Source organism: Ornithorhynchus anatinus, chromosome X1, assembly GCF_004115215.2.
Source record: "Ornithorhynchus anatinus isolate Pmale09 chromosome X1, mOrnAna1.pri.v4, whole genome shotgun sequence".
Lineage (NCBI taxonomy): Eukaryota > Metazoa > Chordata > Mammalia > Monotremata > Ornithorhynchidae > Ornithorhynchus > Ornithorhynchus anatinus.
In genome coordinates this window covers 110,385,094-110,404,015 of record NC_041749.1, presented here as the reverse complement: position 1 = coordinate 110,404,015, position 18,922 = coordinate 110,385,094, and the positions used below count along the sequence as shown (strand labels likewise).

Here is an 18,922-nt window from a genome sequence, read left to right as displayed (position 1 = left end):
ACGAGGCCTCCAAACGGGAGTCTCTTTGTGTTGGCAGGTCACGCCCGGGGCCTCCATTCATTCAATAGTATTTATTGAGCGCTTACTATGTGCAGAGCACTGTACTAAGCGCTTGGAGTGTACAATTCGGCAACAGATAGAGACAATCCCTGCCCATTGATGGGCTTACAGTCTAATTGGGGGAAAAAACTTTGTTAGATGCCACGAAATAGGTGGCCATGCCTTAACTCTATGTATGTTGTAAAGGCCACTGGAACCTCTTCCTTCCTTCTCAAGGGGAGTGCTAATCTTCTCTCCTTTCACACAGTACAGTTATTCCCCTCTCGTTTTTCCCTCTGAGGGGTGCCGGGGGTCATCGGCAAAGGGATCCGACCCAGAGAGGTGGGATTCTGTTGTCCATGCAGATGGCGTTGAAGCGGCAAGGGGTACCCGAGTAGAGGAAGTCGACAAGTTCACCAGTCCCCCGTATTTTATTATTATTAATAATGATAATTGTGGTATTTATTAAGTGCTTACTATGTGCCAGGCACTGTACTAAGCGCTGGGCTGGATACAAGCAAATTGGATTGGATACAGTCCCTGTTCCACATGGGGCTCAGTCTTGATCCCCATTTTACAGATGAGGTAACTGAGGGCCAGAGAAGTGAAGTGACTTGCCCAGGGTCACACAGCAGATGAGTGGCAGAGTTGGGATTAGAACTCAGGTCCTTCTGACTCCCAGGCCCAGGCTCTATCCACTAGGCCACCTAATGGAAAGACCACAGACCTGGATTCTAATCCTGACTCTGCCACTTATCTGTTGTGTGACCCTGGGCAAGTCACTTCACTTCTCTGTGCCTCAGTTCCCTCATCTGGGCAAAGTGGGGGACTCACTAGCTCTTCTTTCTCCTACTTACACTGTGAGCTCCATGTGGGATCTGATTGTGTTGTATATATCCCAGTGCTTAGTACAGCACTTGACACGTAGTAAGAGCTTAACAAACACCACAGTTATTATAACTTGTCCCTCAGCCTAAAAAAAAAAATAATAAAAATGGTGGCATTTAAGTGCTTACTATATGCAAAGCACTCTTCTAAGCACTGGGGGATACAAGGTGATCAGGTTGTCCCACGTGGGGCTCACAGTTTTAATCCCCATTTAACAGATTAGGTAACGGAGACACAGAGAAGTTAAGTGACTTGCCCAAAGTCACACAGCTGGCAAGTGGCAGAGCTGGGATTAGAACCCACAACCTCTGACTCCCAAGCCCAGGCTCTTTTCACTGAGCCACGCTGCTTCTCATCGCAGAAACAATGTGGTTTAGCGAATAGAGCCCGAGCCTGGGAGTCGGAGGACCTGAGTTCTAACTCCGCCTCCGCCACGTGTCTGCTGTGTGACCTTGGGCAAGTCATTTCACTTCCTCTGTGCCTCAGTGACCTCATCTGTAAAATACGGGATTAAGGCTGTGAGCCCAAAGTGGGGCAGGGGCTGTGTTCAAGCTGATTAGCTTGTATCCACCCCAGCGCTTAGAACAGCGCTTGGCACATAGAAAGCGCTTAATAAAGACAATTATCATCGTCCCCAGTTCTGGTGTCTGACCCCCTCCTCTCCATTGAGATCTCCCGCCACCCCGTTGGTGCAAGGCTTCTTGCTTCCCACCAGCGTGGCTCAGTGGCAAGAGCCCGGGCTTGGGAGTCAGAGGCCATGGGTTTCAACCCCGGCCCAGCCACCTGTCAGCTGTGTGACTTTGGGCAAGGCACTTCACTTCTCTGGGTCTCAGTTACCCCATCTGGAAAATGGGGATGAAGACTGGGAGCCCCACGTGGGACCACCTGATGACCTTGTATCCTCCCCAGCACTTAGAACAGTGTTTGGCACATAGTAAGCGCTTAACAAATGCCATCATCATCTCACCTCCTCCAAGAGGCCTGCCCAGACTGAGCCCCCCTTCCCCTCCCCTCAGCTAAGCCCCCTTTCCCTCTGCTCCGCCCCCCTCCCTTCCCCTCCCCTCAACACTGTGCTCATTTGTATAGATTTTTATTACCCTATTATTTTCTTAATGAGGTCTACATCCCCTTGATTCTATTTATTGCGATTAAGTTGTTTTGTTTTTGTCCGTCTGTCTCCCCCGATTAGACTGTGAGCCCGTCAACGGGCAGGGACTGTCTCTATCTGTTACCGAATTTGTCCATTCCAAGCGCTTAGTCCAGTGCTCTGCACATAGTAAGCGCTCAATAAATACTATTGAACCACCATCGTCGCGGGGTGCGGCCCCCGCGCCTGCGCACCTCCGCCCCACTGGCGCGGGCCGCGTTTTCGCGGCCTTTTGCAGCAGCCGTAAAGCGAGTGGGAGCGGCGGGGGTGGCGGCGGTGGTAGCAACGCTCGGTGAGCGACCTCTCCCTCCTTCCGTCCCTCCTCCCCGGTACCGGAAACCCCATTTTGGGGACGCCTCCCCTTTCTTTTCGCCCGCCCCGCTCCTCCGGACCCGGTTGCCTCTTCGGGTGGTGAGGAGACGCAAATCCCGAGCCCCCGCCCTTTCCGCCGACGGGAATCTGGGCCCCGGGGCGGGGGGCGGGAAGCCTGGATTCTCATCCCACCCCAGAATCAAGAAGCCAAGCCCCTCCCGCTCCAAACCCTCCCCCCCTCAACCAGTTATTCGCTTGCCAGCGACCTTCCAACCCCTACCGGGAGGAGGGTCAAGGCCGGGTGGCGAGAGGGTTGGGGGAATAATAATAATGTTGGTATTTGTTAAGCGCTTATTATGTGCAGAGCACTGTTCTAAGCGCTGGGGGAGATACAGGGTCATCCGGTGGTCCCACGTGGGGCTCACAGTCTTCATCCCCATTTTCCAGATGAGGTCACAGAGGCACCGAGAAGTGAAGTGACTTGCCCACAGTCACACAGTTGCCAAGTGGCAGAGCCGGGATTCGAACCCATGACCCCTGACTCCCAAGCCCGGGCTCTTTCCACTGAGCTATGCTGCTTCTGGGTGAACACCAGGGCGACCTCCTTCAGTGAATAGGGTGACCCCTAAGGTACATCCCTTTTCGCAGGAAGCCTAGCCTGTGCCCCCTCCTCCAGCCAGGGATTCTGTCTCTCAACCTTCCCCCCTCCCCACCCCTACACACTTCTTGGTTCTGCCTTCAGTTCCCAGGCACCATGGATGCACGGTTCACTCGGGGAAAGTCAGCCATCTTGGAGCGCTCGCTGACCCGGCCCAAGACAGAAGTGAGCTTGGGCGCCTTCACACTCCTCTTCTCAGAGATCGTCCAGTACTGCCAGAACCGCGTCTACTCCGTTTCCGAGCTGCAGAGCAAGCTGTCGGAGCTGGGCCAGCAGGTGGGGGCCCGCATCCTGGATGTCTTGGTGATGCGAGAGAAGAATGGCAAACGGGAGACCAAGGTCATCAACGTGCTGCTCTTCATCAAGGTCACTGTGTGGAAGTCGCTTTTCGGCAAGGAGGCAGACAAGCTGGAGCAGGCCAACGACGACGACAAGACTTACTACATCATCGAGAAGGAACCCCTGATCAACACCTACATCTCTGTGCCCAAGGAGAACAGCACCCTCAACTGCGCCAGCTTCACCGCGGGCATAGTGGAGGCCATCCTGACCTACAGCGGCTTTCCCGCCAAGGTCACCGCCCACTGGCACAAGGGCACCACCCTCATGATCAAATTCGATGAGGCCGTCATTGCCCGGGACAAAGCCCTGGATGGGCGTTGAGGTGGAGTCTAACGTTCCCTCTGGTGTACGTGTTTCTTCGGTGTAGCTTAAACATATTGCATACATGCGCACGTATATATATATATATATATATATATATAGGTAAAAATGAATGTTGCGTGATTCCCTAATTCAGTTTTGCATACTGTTTTTCTGTCTCAGTTGAAAAAGAGGCCCCCTGGGGCCAGCACAGATCTGGTGAGTGGTGAGCTTACATTCTGTGGTTCGTCGAATGGCCTTTTGGTCGATCCTGGGTGACTGCTACCGGTTCTTGTCGGCGGGCCTCGTTTTTCCAGTTGCGTAGGGACGTCGTTTTCTGAAGGCTGTGTCGCCCCTAATCCCTGTGGACGGTGCCCTATCTAGTCAGCATGTTTGAATTCCACTGCGTCTGCTCCACCCATTGATTTACACCCCGTTCCCAAGACATTCCCTTCGGAACCAGACGGGACACTGTGGAATCTCATGGACCCGTGTACCTCTCAACCCGTCCTCCCTGAGTCGGTGGGATGTCAGAATGTCAGCGAGCCGGGTCTTGGAAATCAATCGGTGGTATTTATTGAGCGCTTACTGTGTGCAGAGCACTGTACCAAGCAGTTAATCGAGCATCCTGTGGTGGATGACCGGTCGTTAGCCCGAGCTGAAAAGAAATCTGCTGCACTTTACTAGGGTGTAGGGTAGGAGGTGGCTGGTGTTTTCCAGTGCTGTTTGACGCTAGTTGTGTTGAGGTGAAAAATCGATCAGTCAAATCAGTGGTATTTATTGAGCGCTTGCTGTGTGCAGAGCGCTGTTCTAAGCCCTCGGGAGAGGACAGTGCAACAGAGTTGGTAGACATGTTCCCTGCCCACAAGGAACCTGCAGTCTAGATGGGAAGCCTACAGTCTATGTTCCCTTCTGTTTGTAGGTCACCCCATCAAGTCCCTGGGGGTTCAGTGGTGCCCCTTTCATTGGGAAGGGGAGCTTAGAGAAGCAGCGTGGCTTAGCGGAAAGAGCCCGGGCTGGGAGTCAGAAGGTCCTGGGTTCTAATCCTGGATCCGCCACTTGTCTGTGTGACCTTGGGCAAGTCACTTAACTTCTCTGTGCCTCAGTTACCTCAGCTGTAAAATGGGGATTAAAAGCGTGAGCCCCCTGTGGGACAACCTGATTACCCTGTATCTACCAGTGCTTAGGACAGTGCTTGGCACATAGTAAGCGCTTAACAAATGCCATCATCATTATTATTTTGCCACTCAGAATGGTTGATCTATTCCACAGCTTTCCATTCCTTCCCACCTCCTGCCTCTTCCTTCTTTCGTCCATCCCAAGGGAGCCTCACAGGTCGGTAAGGATGTGGATACATCATTACAGCATTCGTCTAAGAGTTTCCACCCTCTTTTTAGTAGGGTTCGGGGTGTGTTACCCACCCCCTGACTGGGTGGTGGGACTCCTGGGCTCTTTACCCTAGACTTGGACTGGGTATTTACGGGACCCCCGCTGGGGGCAATACAGTGTATAAAGCCCTTGGGAAAGTCCAGCAGAAGCATAGGACATGTTCCCTGTCCTCGTGGACCTTCCACTCTAAGCACAGGGGGAGAGACGGAGCTAAAATATGAAGAGATTGGCTAATTGGAATAAGTAATGGACTGTGCACATGCTTATCCATAGATACGTAAGTGCTGAGGAAGGACATCAAGAAATAGAGCAGGCTATGAATATATACACAGCCTATTGGGGTGGAAGCTCCTTGTGGGCAGGGGATGTGTCTTGTGCTGCCGTCAGATCTCTCCACCATTTGGTACAGTGCCTGGTATCGAGTAGACACTCAATAAGTACTATTACTATCACTACTGCTATCTGGAAGGGGTAGAGGTGGCCGATGGGACATAACTTGGGGTTTGGGAGTTAACTGGGGGAAGTTCGATGGAGGAGGTTAGAAGGAGTTTACAATCTAGCGAGGGGATGGGGCGGGGGTGAGGGGGAGAGAAGAGATGGGCCCCCAAATAATCTATATACAGGAGGAAAAGTGGCTTCGTAGATGACGGAACACGGTGGGCGGGGCTGAGGGGAACCTGGGGAGAAGGGAGTCGACTAACAATTTTAAAATTAAGCCTGACAGGAGCAAAGAGAGTGAGCCGGGTGAAGAGCTGAGATAGCATAATTACGGTATTGATTAAAAACCTACTGTGTGCCAAAGGTTGACTAGATGCAAAGTAAGCCGGCCACGTGCTCCTTGCACCAGGCCACGCTGCCTCCGGAAGCTGGGGGATGTGGGGAAGAGAGCCCGGAAGCCAGTTGGGTGGAGCGTCGGTTTTGTGCGGGGTGGGAGTGGCGGGGGGAAGGATTGGTCGTGGCCTTTGTGACCTTGGGCAGCCATCCCCCGGGTTCCGTTCCCCACTCTGACGTGTCCAGACTCACTCGGAGAACTGTGGCCCAGTCTGTCTTCCCCCACAGTCAAAGAATCCCCGTCCAGCTCTCTAAGTAGTGAGGATGAGTCAGGATCTGGCTATTAGGGGTTCAGGGACTGGGATGAAAGGTACTTGAGAAATGGAAGGTGTAATTAGTCTCGATCATTTCTCACTTGTGGAGAATAAAATCTCCAAGGATATTGAAAAGAGGCCAGAGAACAAGCTGTACGTCATGAAAACCCAAGTGTTCCTGGAGATCTGGATTTTTTTCTCACTTTCCTCCCGTCTCGGTTAAAAAAAGACCAAACACCCCGGCTGATGTTGATGAGGTACATTGGCTCTTGGCGGGATTCATTGGATTCTGCCTCCTTGAGTGTTCCCAAGAATTACTTGAAAACTCTTCTCCCCCCCACCCCACCCCCCTCCTGCTCTTCGGTGTTTTACTCAACTCCCCCTGAATGGAACCAACTCTCTCTCTGTCTCCTCCCTCTCCCCCTCCTCCTTCCTTCCTCCCTCCCTCCCTCTCTCTCTCTCTCTCTCTCTCCCTCTTCCTCTTCCCCTCCTCCCCCCAGCCCTTTTGTTCCTTTTCTTCCTGCGTAAGATCCCAGAAGCAAAATGCTCAGGGGAACATCAAGGAACAAAATGTTGTGTCCATCTGTGCAGCTCTTGAGCCGAAATAAAAAGCTGGAATGATTTTGAGATGTACCCTGGAGGGTGTGTTTCTTTCTCTTTCTCTGTGATAGCTCTTCTATCAGTGTCTGTGGTAGCTTTGCACTTTCATTTTCCTAGTCTTGAATCAAACAATGAGTGGTATTTATTGAGCACTTACTGTGTATAGAGCACCTGTACTAAGCACTTGGAGAGTTCAGTATAGCAGTCGGTAGGTATCCCTGTCTACAAGGGGCTTACACTCTAGATGGGGGGACAGACATGATGGATATGTACAAAAGTGCCTTGAGGCTGAGAGTGGGGCGAATAAAGGGTACAGATCCAAATGCAAGGACAATGCAGAGGGAGAGGGAATAGGGGAAGTGAGGGCTGGAGGGGGTAGGGGGTAGTTTGCCTCCTGGCTCGGAGATTCGTTTGTGTTGGCGGGTTTTAGTTGTGAAGGGAGTGGAGGGTCAAGACCAGGACTCCGGAGCCAGAGTGGACTTGGGGGCTATTATAGTATTTTTCCGTAGGTGCTCCTGGGTTCCCCTCTCAGGGTCGCACCTGGAGAGTTTCCAGTACTCTACCAGTCTCGGCTACAGAGGCAGATCCAGTCCATTCCTAGCTTGGCCAGTGGCTAGTGAGTGGAAGGCAATCTGCTAAGAGTCAAAACTCACCTCATTCATTCATTCAATAGTATTTATTGAGCGCTTACTATGTGCAGAGCACTGCACTAAGTGCTTGGAAATTACAATTCAGCAACAGATAGAGACAATCCTTGCCCGATGATGGGCTCACAGTCTAAACGGGGGAGACAGACAGCAAAGCAAAGCAGAACAAAACAAAAACAACATCATCAAGATAAATAGAATCAAGGAGATATACACCTTAAAATAAATAGGGTAATATATACAAATGAGCACAGTGCTGAGGGGAGGGGAAGGGGGGGAACAGAGGGAAAGGGAAGGCTCAGTCTGCGAAGGCCTCCTGGAGGAGGTGAGCTCTCAGGGCTTTGAAGAGGGGAAGAGAGTTTGGTGGACGTGAGGAGGGAGGGCATTCCAGGACAGCGACAGGACATGGGCCAGGGGTCGATGGCGGGATAGGCGCAAATGGGGGACAGTGAGGAGGTGAGCGGCAGAGGAGAGGAGTGTATGGGGTGGGCAGTAGAAAAGAGAAGGGAGGTGAGGTAGGGGGCAAGGTGATAGCTTTGAAGCCAAGAGTGAGGAGTTTTTGTTACATGCAAAAGTTGATAGGCAACCACTGGAGGTTTTTGAGGCGGGGAGTGACATGCCCAGAGCGTTTCTGTAGGAAGATGATCCGGGCAGCGGAATGAAGAATAGACTGGAGTGAGGAGAGACAGGAGGAAGGGAGATCCGAGAGGAGGCTGACACAGTAATCCAGTCGGGATATTATGAGAGCTTGTACCAGTACAGTAGCAGTTTGGATGGAGAGGAAAGGGCGAATCTTGGCGATATTGGGAAGGTGGTGCTGGGCAGCAGCGGCCCCGGGAGAGAGTCGAGGGCGGAGACTCGAGTTCACTGTGCGGAGGGAGGCAATGGTAAACCACTCCCGTATTTTTACCAAGAAAACTCTGGATACACTACCAGAACAATTGCAGATGGAGAGCGGGGAGCTCTGGGAGAGACGTGTCCATGGTGTCGCTATGGGTCAGAAATGACTTGATGGCATAAGACAAACCCCTGGGTTCCTGGTCTATTTTTAATTGGAGTTTCTTAGGCTCGTCTCTGCTCATTACTAAAAAGAACGCCCCAGGAACTTTTGTCATACTTTTGTCGGGCTGCTGAGAGGCCTTGAGCAAGCTACCAGGCTTATCCTGGGCCTCAGTTTCTTCATCCGCAAAACCTATCCCTGCTACAGTTTAATCACGGGAGTGGGGAAGGAGATGGGCCTGTGTTCTTTTCTTTCAACAAGCTCAGAGAAACCGGAGATTGTGTTATTATTGAGAGCGAACCACTGCGACTCGCCTCCCGCGTGGCTCGGTAGGTCTCACAGCTGAATGAGAAGAATTCCTGGAAATTCATCTAGCACCTTGTTTGTGGCTGGGTTTGGCCCAAGCCAGGGGAAAAGACAGAGTTGGGGGGGTGAGGGGAGAGGGATAAGGCTTCAGGGCTCTTCTTCGATTCCACTGTTTTGGAAGCCGGTGACTGGGGTAGCCTTGGGTTTGGAGACGGGTGGTGAAAAAGGGGGCTTGGGGTGGCCTCACCTGTCAGCCCTGAATAACCTGAGGTCTCCGCGCCTCAATTTTCCCACTTGTTAGATGAGGTGTGCCTAGTCCTCAGCTCCTCCAGCTCCCTGGCTTGTGCTGGGGCCAATTGAGAGTGGGTCAAGCTTTGACCTCTAGATTATGAGCTTGTTGTGGCCAGAGAACGTGACTACCAACTCTGTTGCGTTGTACTCTCCCAAGCACTTAGTACAGCGTTTGGACTAATACGATTGATTGATTGACCACCCCAGAGGACGATGAAGGGCAGACAAGGTGCCTGGATTTGTATTTTGATCTCTCAAGTGTTTATCCATTTCCAGTTTTTCCAATGTCCATCTCCCCTGCTAGACTCTAAGCTTTTCGAAGGTAGGGATCATGTCTACCAAACTATTGTATCGTACTTTCCCAAGTTCTCAGTCCAGTGATTGACGGGGGGTCAAGCCGGTCCAAAAACCCAAACTGCGGTCCAGCGGCAGGTAAGCTAGTCTTTATTTTGCTTATAACCACTTCTTGTACAATGAAAAGGCAGAAAGGTGACCCAGTCATTGATGAGGCCACACCTCAGCTTCCCACAGAGAGTCTCATCCCCGAGGAGAACTTCCCAGAAAGCATGGGAGAACCCTTCGCTCCTGAGATCTGAGCCGCTCAGATCCTGGTTCTGCAAGAGCCCCCTGGGAGGCCCTAGGCAAATGGAGCTCAGAGTTGGGGCACTTGGCTCCTAGAGCAGGACCTGCATGACCCAGGAAGTCCCCCGTCCCCCGCCCGCCCTTGGTACCCAATCTTTGGGCGAGAAGGAGACTTGTGACCCAAGGCGGTGGGGGCAGGGAGGGTAGGGGACTGTGTGGACCCTGTGCTCCCCTTGCTGCCCTCCTGCAGGCATGGACTCAGAGAGTTTGGAGTTCCTGTCAAGTCCATTCATGCAGAGAGCTCCAGCTGGGAGGAAAGACTCAGCTCCCGGCTCTGGGCAGGGAGGGAAGTTTGGGGATGAAGAGGGAGAAGAGGTTGCGGAAGAGAGCTGTAGTTCCCGGGGAGCCAGAGGAGATTGCTCTCCAGTCTCTTGGAATGGAAGCAGGGCTCTCGACCCCGGGTTGGAGCTGCCCCCGTGCAGGAAGTTTCTCCTGACAGGACCATCCTAACTGTCTGAGGAGGGTGGAGCGGAACGGGGTCAGGCTCCGGTCGTGGTGCCAGGCCTCTGGCCTCCGGCAGGCCCGCCGGTCAGCAGATGGCCAGCTTCTCGCAGATCCAGCCCTCCTGCCCTCCCCGGCATGTGGCGTCATTCCACTTGCCGTTGCTCCGCATCATTACACAGTCCTCTCCCTGGCCCTGGTTGTTTGGCTCTCCCAAATTCCAGTTGCTGGAGGAGGCAGAAAAACCAGGCCCAGTTCCTCCGTTCAGTTAGGGATCATCCCCGGAGGCCCTTTCCCTCAGCTTCCTGCCCTCTTCCCCTCTCCCAAGAACCACAGTGAGAAGCAGTTTGGCCTAGCAGAAAGAGGCAGGCGACCCACATTCTGATCCCGGATCTGCCACTTGCTTGCTGTTTGACTTTGAGCAAGTCTCTTCACTTCTTTGGGCTTCAGTTTCCTCATCCGGAAACTGGGGGTTCAATTCCTGTCCTCCCTTCCCCCTTACACTAAGAGCCCCATGTGGGACAGGGACTGTGTCTGACTGATGGTCTCATCTCTATCCCGGTGCTTAGTGCAGTGCTCGGCACAGGGTAAGCGTTTCACAGATACCGCAATCAATGTTAACTTGGACTTCCTTGGTCAGTTCCTCGCTCTCCACCATACCTTTTAAGCCTTGCTTCCCCCACTTTGCGACTCCAGTCCTACGCTCCCAAAGCCCCTCGAGGTCCGATCTGCCCTTTCCTGCCAACTTGGCCCCTCTTCCTCCCTGGACCAGCCTCCTCTTCCCTCCATTCTGAACCATCCCCAGCTCGAGTGACTTCCTCGGGACCCATGCAGGGACTCACGTGTAGTCTAACGAAGAGCCGTCGACCCAGAGAAGTTGTTCCTCCAAGGCTGAGTTTCGAAGCCCAATCCAGTAGCCCTTTTTGGTGGCCTTTTTTGTCAAAAATGCCTAAGAGATGGGGAAAATTGAAAGGCAGCATCGCCTGGAGGTTCAAGTGCTAGGTCGGACCTTAGGGCATTCCCCGGTCTCAGTCCTGTCTTCCCCGGGAAGCCAAGCCCATCTCTGCCTGGGGCCTCGTTTTGTCCCAGCGCCGCCCCTGCCCTCTTCTTGGAGGACTTCCAGGAGAAGGGAGCGGGTCACCCCAGGGTTGGTCCCTTCAGCCAGGGGGTCCGAGTCCAAAGTCTTTCCCCATGCATCGCACCTGTTCTTCCTTGCTGTGGATGATGACCAGGTGCCCCAGCTGGGCAAGGCAAGCGGACTTGGCTTGGATCCAGGTCTTGATTTCCTCCCCAAAGTAATAGCAGTTCTTCTGAAACAGCTGCCAGTTATCTGGGCATTTCAAGCAGGAGGACCCTGGGGGGTGAGAGAGTTCAGGCCCGGGAGATGGGGTCCAGATCTGTGGGAGTGGCCACCCTCCTACTGGGAAGAGTTGAAGCAGATTATTCTTCTACACCTTTGGAAACCCAAGGCGAGTGCCGTCCCGGTGACTTTACTAACGAGGCAGGGGCCAAGCTGGTTCATCCCCTACCCTGCCCAGGGAAGCCCACCAAGCCAGGTGGGCCTGATTTGGTCTGTCTAGTCCCCATGTAAGAGCTGGCTCTGAGTGGAGCGGAGAAAGAGAAAGCTTGGCTAGGGAAGGGGACAAGGTTGGAGTGACTGAATGGGGGCAGGATCCAGTGGGGGGCTGGGGAACTGGGAAGGGAGCTAGACTGAAAGGTGCGTGATCTGTGGAAAGCAAGAAGGAGCCAGTAAAGGAGTTTGAGGAATGGGGTGCTTTGGAAGGGGAAGGGGTCCATCTGACCATTCATTCTCTGGAGCTCGATCCACAGCCTCTCCACCTGGCCTTGGATCTGGCCTCGTTCCTGCTGAGCAGCGCTGTTCTCATTCAACACTGAGAAGGCAGAGAGGGTCCGGCTCATGTCTCACCCTCACGTCAGCCCCAACCTTCATCCCGCAGCCAGTTGAGGGAGAGAGGGAGAGTGGGTGGGTGTCACTGAAGGGTGGCTGCTTTGGGGGCAGTGGAGGAAGAGGTTCAGAACAAAGGGGCAAAGGGAGTGGCCCTCCAGCCGTGCTCTGCCTTCGGTGGAGGGAGCGCTCCCTTCCCCACCCCCCCACTCGCCCCTCTCTCCCCCTCACCTTGGGCCCTGAGGAAGTGAAGTGGGAGTGGAAGATGGCCTCTTTTCCCACCCTTCCCCAGGAGCAAGCCAGGGGATTCTGGGATTGCCCTTCGGGGGGAACGTCTCTGATGGTTTCCCACCCCACCGTTGATCCCACTCTCCAAGAGGGACTCTCCCTGGAACCACCCTCCTTCTTTCCCCCCGTCCCCAGATCCATTCCGATTCTTACCCTGGGATTTTAGGGAGGTCTGGTCATCCCGGAATTTCTCCAATGAGCGGGAGAGCTGAGTTGCTATGGGAGGGTTGCGGAGAGTGAGAACGGATTTGTTTCTGTGATCTTGACCCATTAGAGACCATGGGGTCAGTGGGGCTGGGTGGACAGGAAGCCAAAGGGGGGCTGGGAGAGCTTCTTAAACACAAGGGTGTTCCACCCCTTGATCCACATGGGGCCCTGGGCCTCTGTTATTAGTAATAATAAAAATGATGATGGGATTTATTAAGCACATACTATGTACTAAGTGCTGAGTAGAAATAAGAAAGGGAGATGGGACTCGGGCCCTGTCCCATGCGGGGCTCCCTGTCTAAGAGGCAGCCAGAGCACAGAAGAACCCTTTTGGTTGCAGCTGGTGGATTCCAGGTTGGGCAGTGAGAGTGGGTTTGTCCCCTGGAGGGATCCAGTCTTCCTAGAATCCCTCCCTCCGTCCTCCATGCCCCCTTGCCCTCTGGGTGGTCCTCGGGGAGCCCTGCCATGGAAGGGCCGGGAAGGGCCTATTGGAGCTCTGATACGCACAAGTGAATTTGGCAGTCGCTTGTTCGGACTTCACCATCTCCAAGTCCTTCTGCAGGGCTTCCTCTGGAAGAGACACAGTCCCATTCGTGGAGTCAGTATTTCTGCCAGGGCAGGATCGCTGGAGAGGCCAGTCACCTGCCTTGCCTCCACCCCTGGGGGTGCCGGATTGGGCCGGTTGTCAATCCCCTTAGCTATTTCTTGTTCCTGGAGGTCCAGGCCCTTGGTCATTCCCCAGTTGTCCAGTAAGGGACAGTGCTGGTTTATATTTATTTTTGGTGAATCCACTCAAGTGAAAGTGAATCCACTCAAGTGAAAGAGCAGACCTTTAGTTGGGGGGTGGTTTGTTACCAAGTTATCCATGTGGGACGCTCATTGCTCAGCCCCTTCCAACAGGCCTCTCGGAGGTCCTTCCTATGGCATTTTATGCCTTCCCCACTGTCCCAGCTAGGTTCCTCATTTCCGCTCTGGCTCCGACCCCAGACTCTTTGTTCTGCCCCTGCTTTTGGGAGTCTAACCACCAGCCTTCAGCTCAGCCCCTCTATGAAGTATCCCGACCTCAACCGACCCTCTCTCAACATTTGGCTCAGTCCCCACCTCTAGGAGCGGCTTGATCATCCTGTGATCTCTACTCTTGCCCCTCCCCAACACACTCACACATACACACACATACGTCCCCCTCCTTGGACGCTGAGCTCCATACCCTTCATGTTCTTTCCCCAGAGCCAGGGAATAAATAATAAAATAATTGTGGTATTTGTTAAGCCCTTACTCTTGAGTCAAACAAGAAAACATGCTCTTATCAGAAAGAGCGTGTGCTTGGTAGTCAGAGGTCGTGGGCTCTAATCCTGACTCCGCCACTTGTCAGCTGTGAGACCTTGGGCAAATCACTTAACTTCTCTGTGCCTCAGTTCCCTCATCTGTAAAATGGGGATGAAGACTGTGAGCCCCATGTGGGACAACCTAATTACCTTGTATCTACCCCAGGGCTTAGAACAGTGCTTGGCACATAGTGAGCGCTTAATAGATACCAGCATTATCATTATACACTCTAATCAGGTTGGGTGCCGTTTCTGTCCCACATGGAGCTCACAGTCTAAGGAGGAGGGAGAACAGGAATCGAATCCTATTTTCAGATGAGGATGCTGAAGCCCAGTGAAGTGGCTTGCCCGAGGTCACCCGGCAGGCAAGCGGCAGAGCCGGGATGAGAACTCAGGTCCTCTGATTCTCAGGCCTGGGTCTTTCCGCTAGGCCACACTGCCCCAAGGTGGGTTCTGGGAGGTTCTTAGGAAATGCCAGTCAAGTTCCTACGGGGCTTACCAGTATTCTTCAGCATAGTCTGATGGTCCTGGAGCTGTTTCAACACGCTCAGGATACCCGAGTCTGGGTGTAGGGTTGGTGAGGGGATGGAGGGAGAGAAAGAGAGAAGCCTCTAGGTTAAGAGCATCCGGCCGGAACCCCAAACTGGAACTTAGGAATGACGGGGGGAGGAGAAGGTCTGTTTGTCTTCCCCTAAAACCTCTTCCCTCTCCTGGCCTGGGCAACATTTTTGACAGTAGACCTGCCTCCAGGTGGTGGTGGAGGCGGTGGGGGTTGAGGAGGGTGTGGCTTTGCAGGATGACCCAGGCCAGGAGGCCTCTGGGACGCCACACCCCGGGGAGTCAAGGATATCGTGAGCCCTGGTCTAGTAGACCACGTTTTGGGGCCCAAGTTGGATCTGGGAGGGATCTAGGACCTTTGAGTCCTGTTCCACATGGGGTCCAGTTGGGGGATTTTGGTGAGGCCCTTGGGCCCCTAAATCAGGGTGGGGTGAGGGTTGCCAGAGAGTGGCCTGGGTGCGGGAGTCCTAACATACCGTTCTTTCTCAGACTTTCCTTCTCCTGCAGCTGCTGCAGGTCCTGTGACATCTCTGCAGCTGAGGGAGGGGATAGGAACCCAAGGTCACCCCCACAGTGGGACTGTAGGAGGACTCCTCCCCCCTCCCCCGAACACCTCCCTCCCTTCCTCCCTCTGGTTGATGGGGAGAGGAGGGAAAATTCAATCGAACTGTGCAAAGGGTGGGCCCTAGGGAAGGGTCAGGGAAAGGACAGGCAAGAAGAGGGGCAGGGACCTGAGATTGGGAACGAGGGTTTGGATCTGGAGATGGGGGTGTCCACAGACCATTTGTGCAGTTGAGCATGGAGTTGACACTGGGGATAGTGGGGCAGAGAGGATGAGGGGATTGGGAAGGCAAGAATCTAGGGGGATTTTGCGGGCCAGGAAGGTGAGAACCATGGGGGAGATGGGGCCGGGGTGAATGAGCTTAGGGCTGAGGATGGGGGAGGGGGTGGTTCCATGAGGCAGCAACAGGCTAGATCAGTCTCAGCTGTTCCTCCCTCCCAGACTTCCTCCAACCACATCAGTCCCATGCTCGGACCAGCTTCCCCCGGCCCCTACCCTTCTCCCAACGTATTCCCCATGGTGCCTGGGGTGGTGGGCAGCCATCACCCTAAAGGGTCAGGAGTCTTACTTCTACTCAGGAGCAGGAAGAGGAGACTCGCCCATAAGACCACCGAAATCAACAGAACCACAAAGAGCAGCACTGTGGCCTTCCCACAGGTCTGCTGGCCAATGCTGGGCAGCTTGGAGAATCCTGGACGAGCCAAAGGGGACAGATTTAGGAAGGTGGGAGCAATGGTAGTGACTTAGGCCAAGCAAGTGAGATTTTGAGGTTCCCATCCCCACGTCTTGGGCTCCTCCCCTCCGAACACCCCCGCCCCACCCAGGCCTCAGTTTCCCCTGGACCAAAGGGGGAGGAGGACGGATGGTCCCTCCAAGAGCTGGGGAGTGGGCAGGAGAACAGAGATTATTTGGTGCTGGGAGATCAGAAGAGCCAGTGAAATTTCCAGAGGCCATTGCATCGATCCCTCTGTCCAGCCCGCTGGGTGTCCAGCAGGAACTAAAGTTGTCAATGGTCTGGGGTGGGGAAGCAGCCGTTTACTCTACCTTGTGGGCTCCCCCCTGCTCGCCTTCCTTCCCAGGCTTTCAAAGCTCTACAGTGCTGAAAGGGAGGTAAACTAGGGGCTCTTTCATTTTGCATGTGGGGGGTGGGGAACGACCCAAATTCAGAAATGGTTGAGAACTGAAGATGGGGGGCAGTGGTTGAGAGGAATGGAGATCACTGATCAGCACCCACTCCCCAACAACCCTAACCTCTCCCATCCACCTTGGAGTAGACCCCTTTGTCCCCCCCAGCTCTGAAACATCTGTCCCCATTCCCCCATTCCATTGTCCTGACTCCACCCTTTCTCCAGGGACAGGGATGGCAGGCGGCCAAAGAGCAGAGTCATGCAGAAGTGGCAGTGGAGAGGTTTAGACTGTGAGCCCGTCACTGGGCAGGGATTGTCTCTATCTATGGCCGAATTGTACATTCCAAGTGCTTAGTACAGTGCTCTGCACATAGCGCGCAATAGATACTATTGAATGAATGAACGACTATAGATGCAGAATGGAGGGAGAGAGGGAGCTGAGCAGGGGCTCAAAGAGACAGGAAGAGAGACACAGAGAGAGAGAGGTCTCCCCAGCATCAGGCCTCAACCCAGAACAGCGCGAGAGGACTCGAGGAAGCGTCCGAGCCGGCAGAGTGAAATCACTGCAGCCGGCACCTGGAGGATGGGAGAGTCGGTTTCTGAAGATCCCCTGAGATACCAAGAGCCCCTCGTAGAGGAAGTCTGTGGGTGGAGTCCCGGTCATCAGTGGGTCCACCAGAGGTAGGGACGGGGCGGGAGGAACCCACTTGACCTCACCCTACCCAACCCCACCCCACCCCATCCCACTCCCTCCTACCTTCGCTCCTGGGAGACATGTCATTAATTTCTACCTGCTCTGAACCATTCCACTTCACCTCCTGCTCCATCAAGACTTCTCCAGCACTGTCTGGACTGGTTTTATGTCAAGGGAAAGAGCCGGGCGTGGGAAGGGGAGGAGAAGTGGGGATCTCAGTTCTTGGGAGAGGAGGGGCCTGTGGGCCTGCTTTGTTCCTCTCCCCAAAATCGCCATCTCAGGACTGGGATCATGTGACTTCTTGGAAGCATAGGCCCTTGTGAACGTCCGCTTCAGTTTTTCCTAGGAATCCCCCTGCTCCCCGCCTCCCTCCTGCCCCTCAGACTGCTCTGTGACTCAGCTGACAAGCAATCCGTTTGTTACCAGAATTTGGACAGGGCGGTGGGGAAGGTTCTTCTGCTGAGCACAGGGTGCATGGGTGTGGCCGTGTTCCTGAGATACCGTGCCCAATCTATGCGCAGCCCAGAAACAAACCACCCTTGGCTCTCCCACTAGCCTCTGCCCATTGACCCCCACCCAACCCAGCTATGCACATAAACCAGGGCCAGGATGAAATCAGGCTCTGGGGAAGTTATGGACTTCTGACTGAAATGGGAGAATTTGCCTTCCCGCTGGGACCAGTCTTCATGGCGCCCTGGGAGAAATCCTATGACCTGCCCTGTCCCACCCCCCCTCACCCAATTATTCCAGCACCCAGACGCTGCCAGCTCCCACTGTCTTTCCCATCATTCTAGAGAACACAACTATCCTCCCTGCCTCACAAGCCCCACAAACCTTGGCATTGTCGAAGGTCATGGGTTTTAAATCCCGGCTTCGCCACTTGTCTGCTGTGTGATCTTGGGCAAGTCACCTAACTTCTCTGTGCCTCAGTTTTCTCATCTGTAAAATGGGGACTAAGTGAGTCCTGTGTGGGACAGGGAATTTGTCCAACCCAATTACCTTGCCAGTGCTTAGAACAGTACTTGGCACATAGTAGGCACTCAACAAATACCATTATTAGTATTATTATTCTCCTTGACTCATCTCTCTCAATCAACACACATATTCTGTCTGTCACCAAATCCTGTGGGTTCCACATACCCAGCATTGCTAGAATCCACCCTTTCCTCTCCATCCAAACCGCTACTACCCTGATCTAAACACTTTTCCTAATCCTCCTCGATTACTGTGTCAGCCTCCTCGCTGACCTCCCTGCCTCCTGTCTCTCCCCACTCCAATCCTTACTTCATTCTGCTGCCTGGATCATTTTTCTAAAGAAAGTTCAGTCCATGTTTCTCTTTTCCCCAAGAGCCTCCAGTGGTTGCCCATCCACTTCTGCATCAAAGAGAAATTCCTCACCACTGGTTTTAAAGCACTCAATCCCCTTACCCTCTCCTAGCTGACCTCACTGATTTCCTACTACAATCCAGTACGCTCACTTTGTTCCCCCAACACCAACCTACACGCCGAACTTCAATCTCATCTATCTCGCCACTTACCCCCCACCCATGTCCTACCTCTGGCCTGGAACTCCCTCTTCACATCCAACAGATGATCATTCTCCCCACCTTAAAAGCTGTATTAAAATCACATCTCCTCCAGGAGGCCTTCCCCCTCTAAGCCATCATTTCCCCTACTCCCTCTCCCTTCTGCGTAGACTTTGCACTTGGATCTGTACACGGTTAGCACTTGATAGTAAGCACCCCCCTCTAGCTGTAAGCTCATTATGGGCAGGACACATGTCTGTTAATTTTGTTGTACTCTCCCCAGTGCTTAGTACAGTGCTCTCCACGAAGAAAGCGCTCAAAAAATACGATTGGTTGATTCAACTCACCCTCGGTCCCGCAGCACTTACATACCATCCATAATTTATTTTCATGTCTGTCTTCCCTTCTAGACTGTAAGCTCTTTGTGGGCAGGGAAAGTGCCTATCAACTCTGTTATACTGTCTACACAGAATAAGTCCTCGGTAAATGCCGTTGACTGATTGATTGATTCCTGGCACCTCCTGAACATCTCCTTTTTGATTTCTTATGACCCAATCTCGTCCCTGGACTCGCCCATCCCACCCCATCTTTCGTTCCTGGCTTTGAGGTAGTCAGAGCTGATGGGGTGAGTAAGCTATTGGG

At 53.5% G+C, this 18,922-nt stretch overlaps 2 protein-coding genes and 1 non-coding gene across 8 annotated transcripts; 1 reads left to right on the top strand and 2 right to left on the bottom strand.

Annotated features, from left to right (window-relative positions):
- Positions 1-182: 182 nt before the first annotated feature.
- Positions 183-310, bottom strand: LOC114806799. The gene has a single exon (XR_003754861.1). It is a non-coding gene; the product is annotated as a U6atac minor spliceosomal RNA (small nuclear RNA).
- A 2,003-nt stretch (positions 311-2,313) lies between these two features.
- Positions 2,314-3,902, top strand: TRAPPC5 (trafficking protein particle complex subunit 5). 2 transcript variants are annotated; one of them, XM_029049705.2, is made up of 2 exons: positions 2,314-2,366; positions 3,129-3,902. In XM_029049705.2, the coding sequence occupies exon 2, from the start codon at positions 3,141-3,143 to the stop codon at positions 3,705-3,707; it is 567 nt and encodes a 188-aa protein (XP_028905538.1). In that variant the 5' UTR covers positions 2,314-2,366; positions 3,129-3,140; the 3' UTR covers positions 3,708-3,902. The 2 variants fall into 2 exon arrangements, with proteins under 2 accessions (XP_028905538.1, XP_001516995.2); XM_001516945.5 differs by lacking the exon at positions 2,314-2,366 and adding an exon at positions 2,390-2,485.
- A 5,523-nt stretch (positions 3,903-9,425) lies between these two features.
- Positions 9,426-16,964, bottom strand: FCER2 (Fc fragment of IgE receptor II). Of its 5 annotated transcripts, none has more exons than XM_029049860.2 (10): positions 16,818-16,963; positions 15,502-15,624; positions 14,848-14,907; positions 14,313-14,375; positions 12,996-13,058; positions 12,435-12,497; positions 11,890-11,979; positions 11,290-11,507; positions 10,930-11,036; positions 9,426-10,314 (listed from the first exon to the last, which is right to left on the bottom strand). In XM_029049860.2, exons 1-10 carry the CDS (start codon positions 16,885-16,887, stop codon positions 10,176-10,178), a joined length of 996 nt encoding a protein of 331 aa, XP_028905693.1. In that variant the 5' UTR covers positions 16,888-16,963; the 3' UTR covers positions 9,426-10,175. The 5 variants fall into 5 exon arrangements, with proteins under 5 accessions (XP_028905693.1, XP_028905694.1, XP_028905695.1 ...); XM_029049861.2 differs by having other exon boundaries at positions 11,290-11,504; XM_029049862.2 differs by having other exon boundaries at positions 11,290-11,441; positions 16,818-16,960.
- Positions 16,965-18,922: the final 1,958 nt, after the last annotated feature.

Excerpts from the sequence above, each read along its gene's own strand:
- TRAPPC5 (XM_029049705.2), top strand. The coding sequence starts at position 3,141 with ATGGATGCACGGTTCACTCGGGGAAAGTCAGCCATCTTGGAGCGCTCG.
- FCER2 (XM_029049860.2), bottom strand. The coding sequence starts at position 16,887 with ATGGAGCAGGAGGTGAAGTGGAATGGTTCAGAGCAGGTAGAAATTAAT. Across the intron at positions 11,980-12,434 it reads GACCTCCCTAAAATCCCAGG|TGTTGAATGAGAACAGCGCT; the intron begins GTAAGAATCGGA and ends CTGCCTTCTCAG. Across the intron at positions 11,037-11,289 it reads TCCACAGCAAGGAAGAACAG|GCATTTTTGACAAAAAAGGC; the intron begins GTGCGATGCATG and ends CCCATCTCTTAG.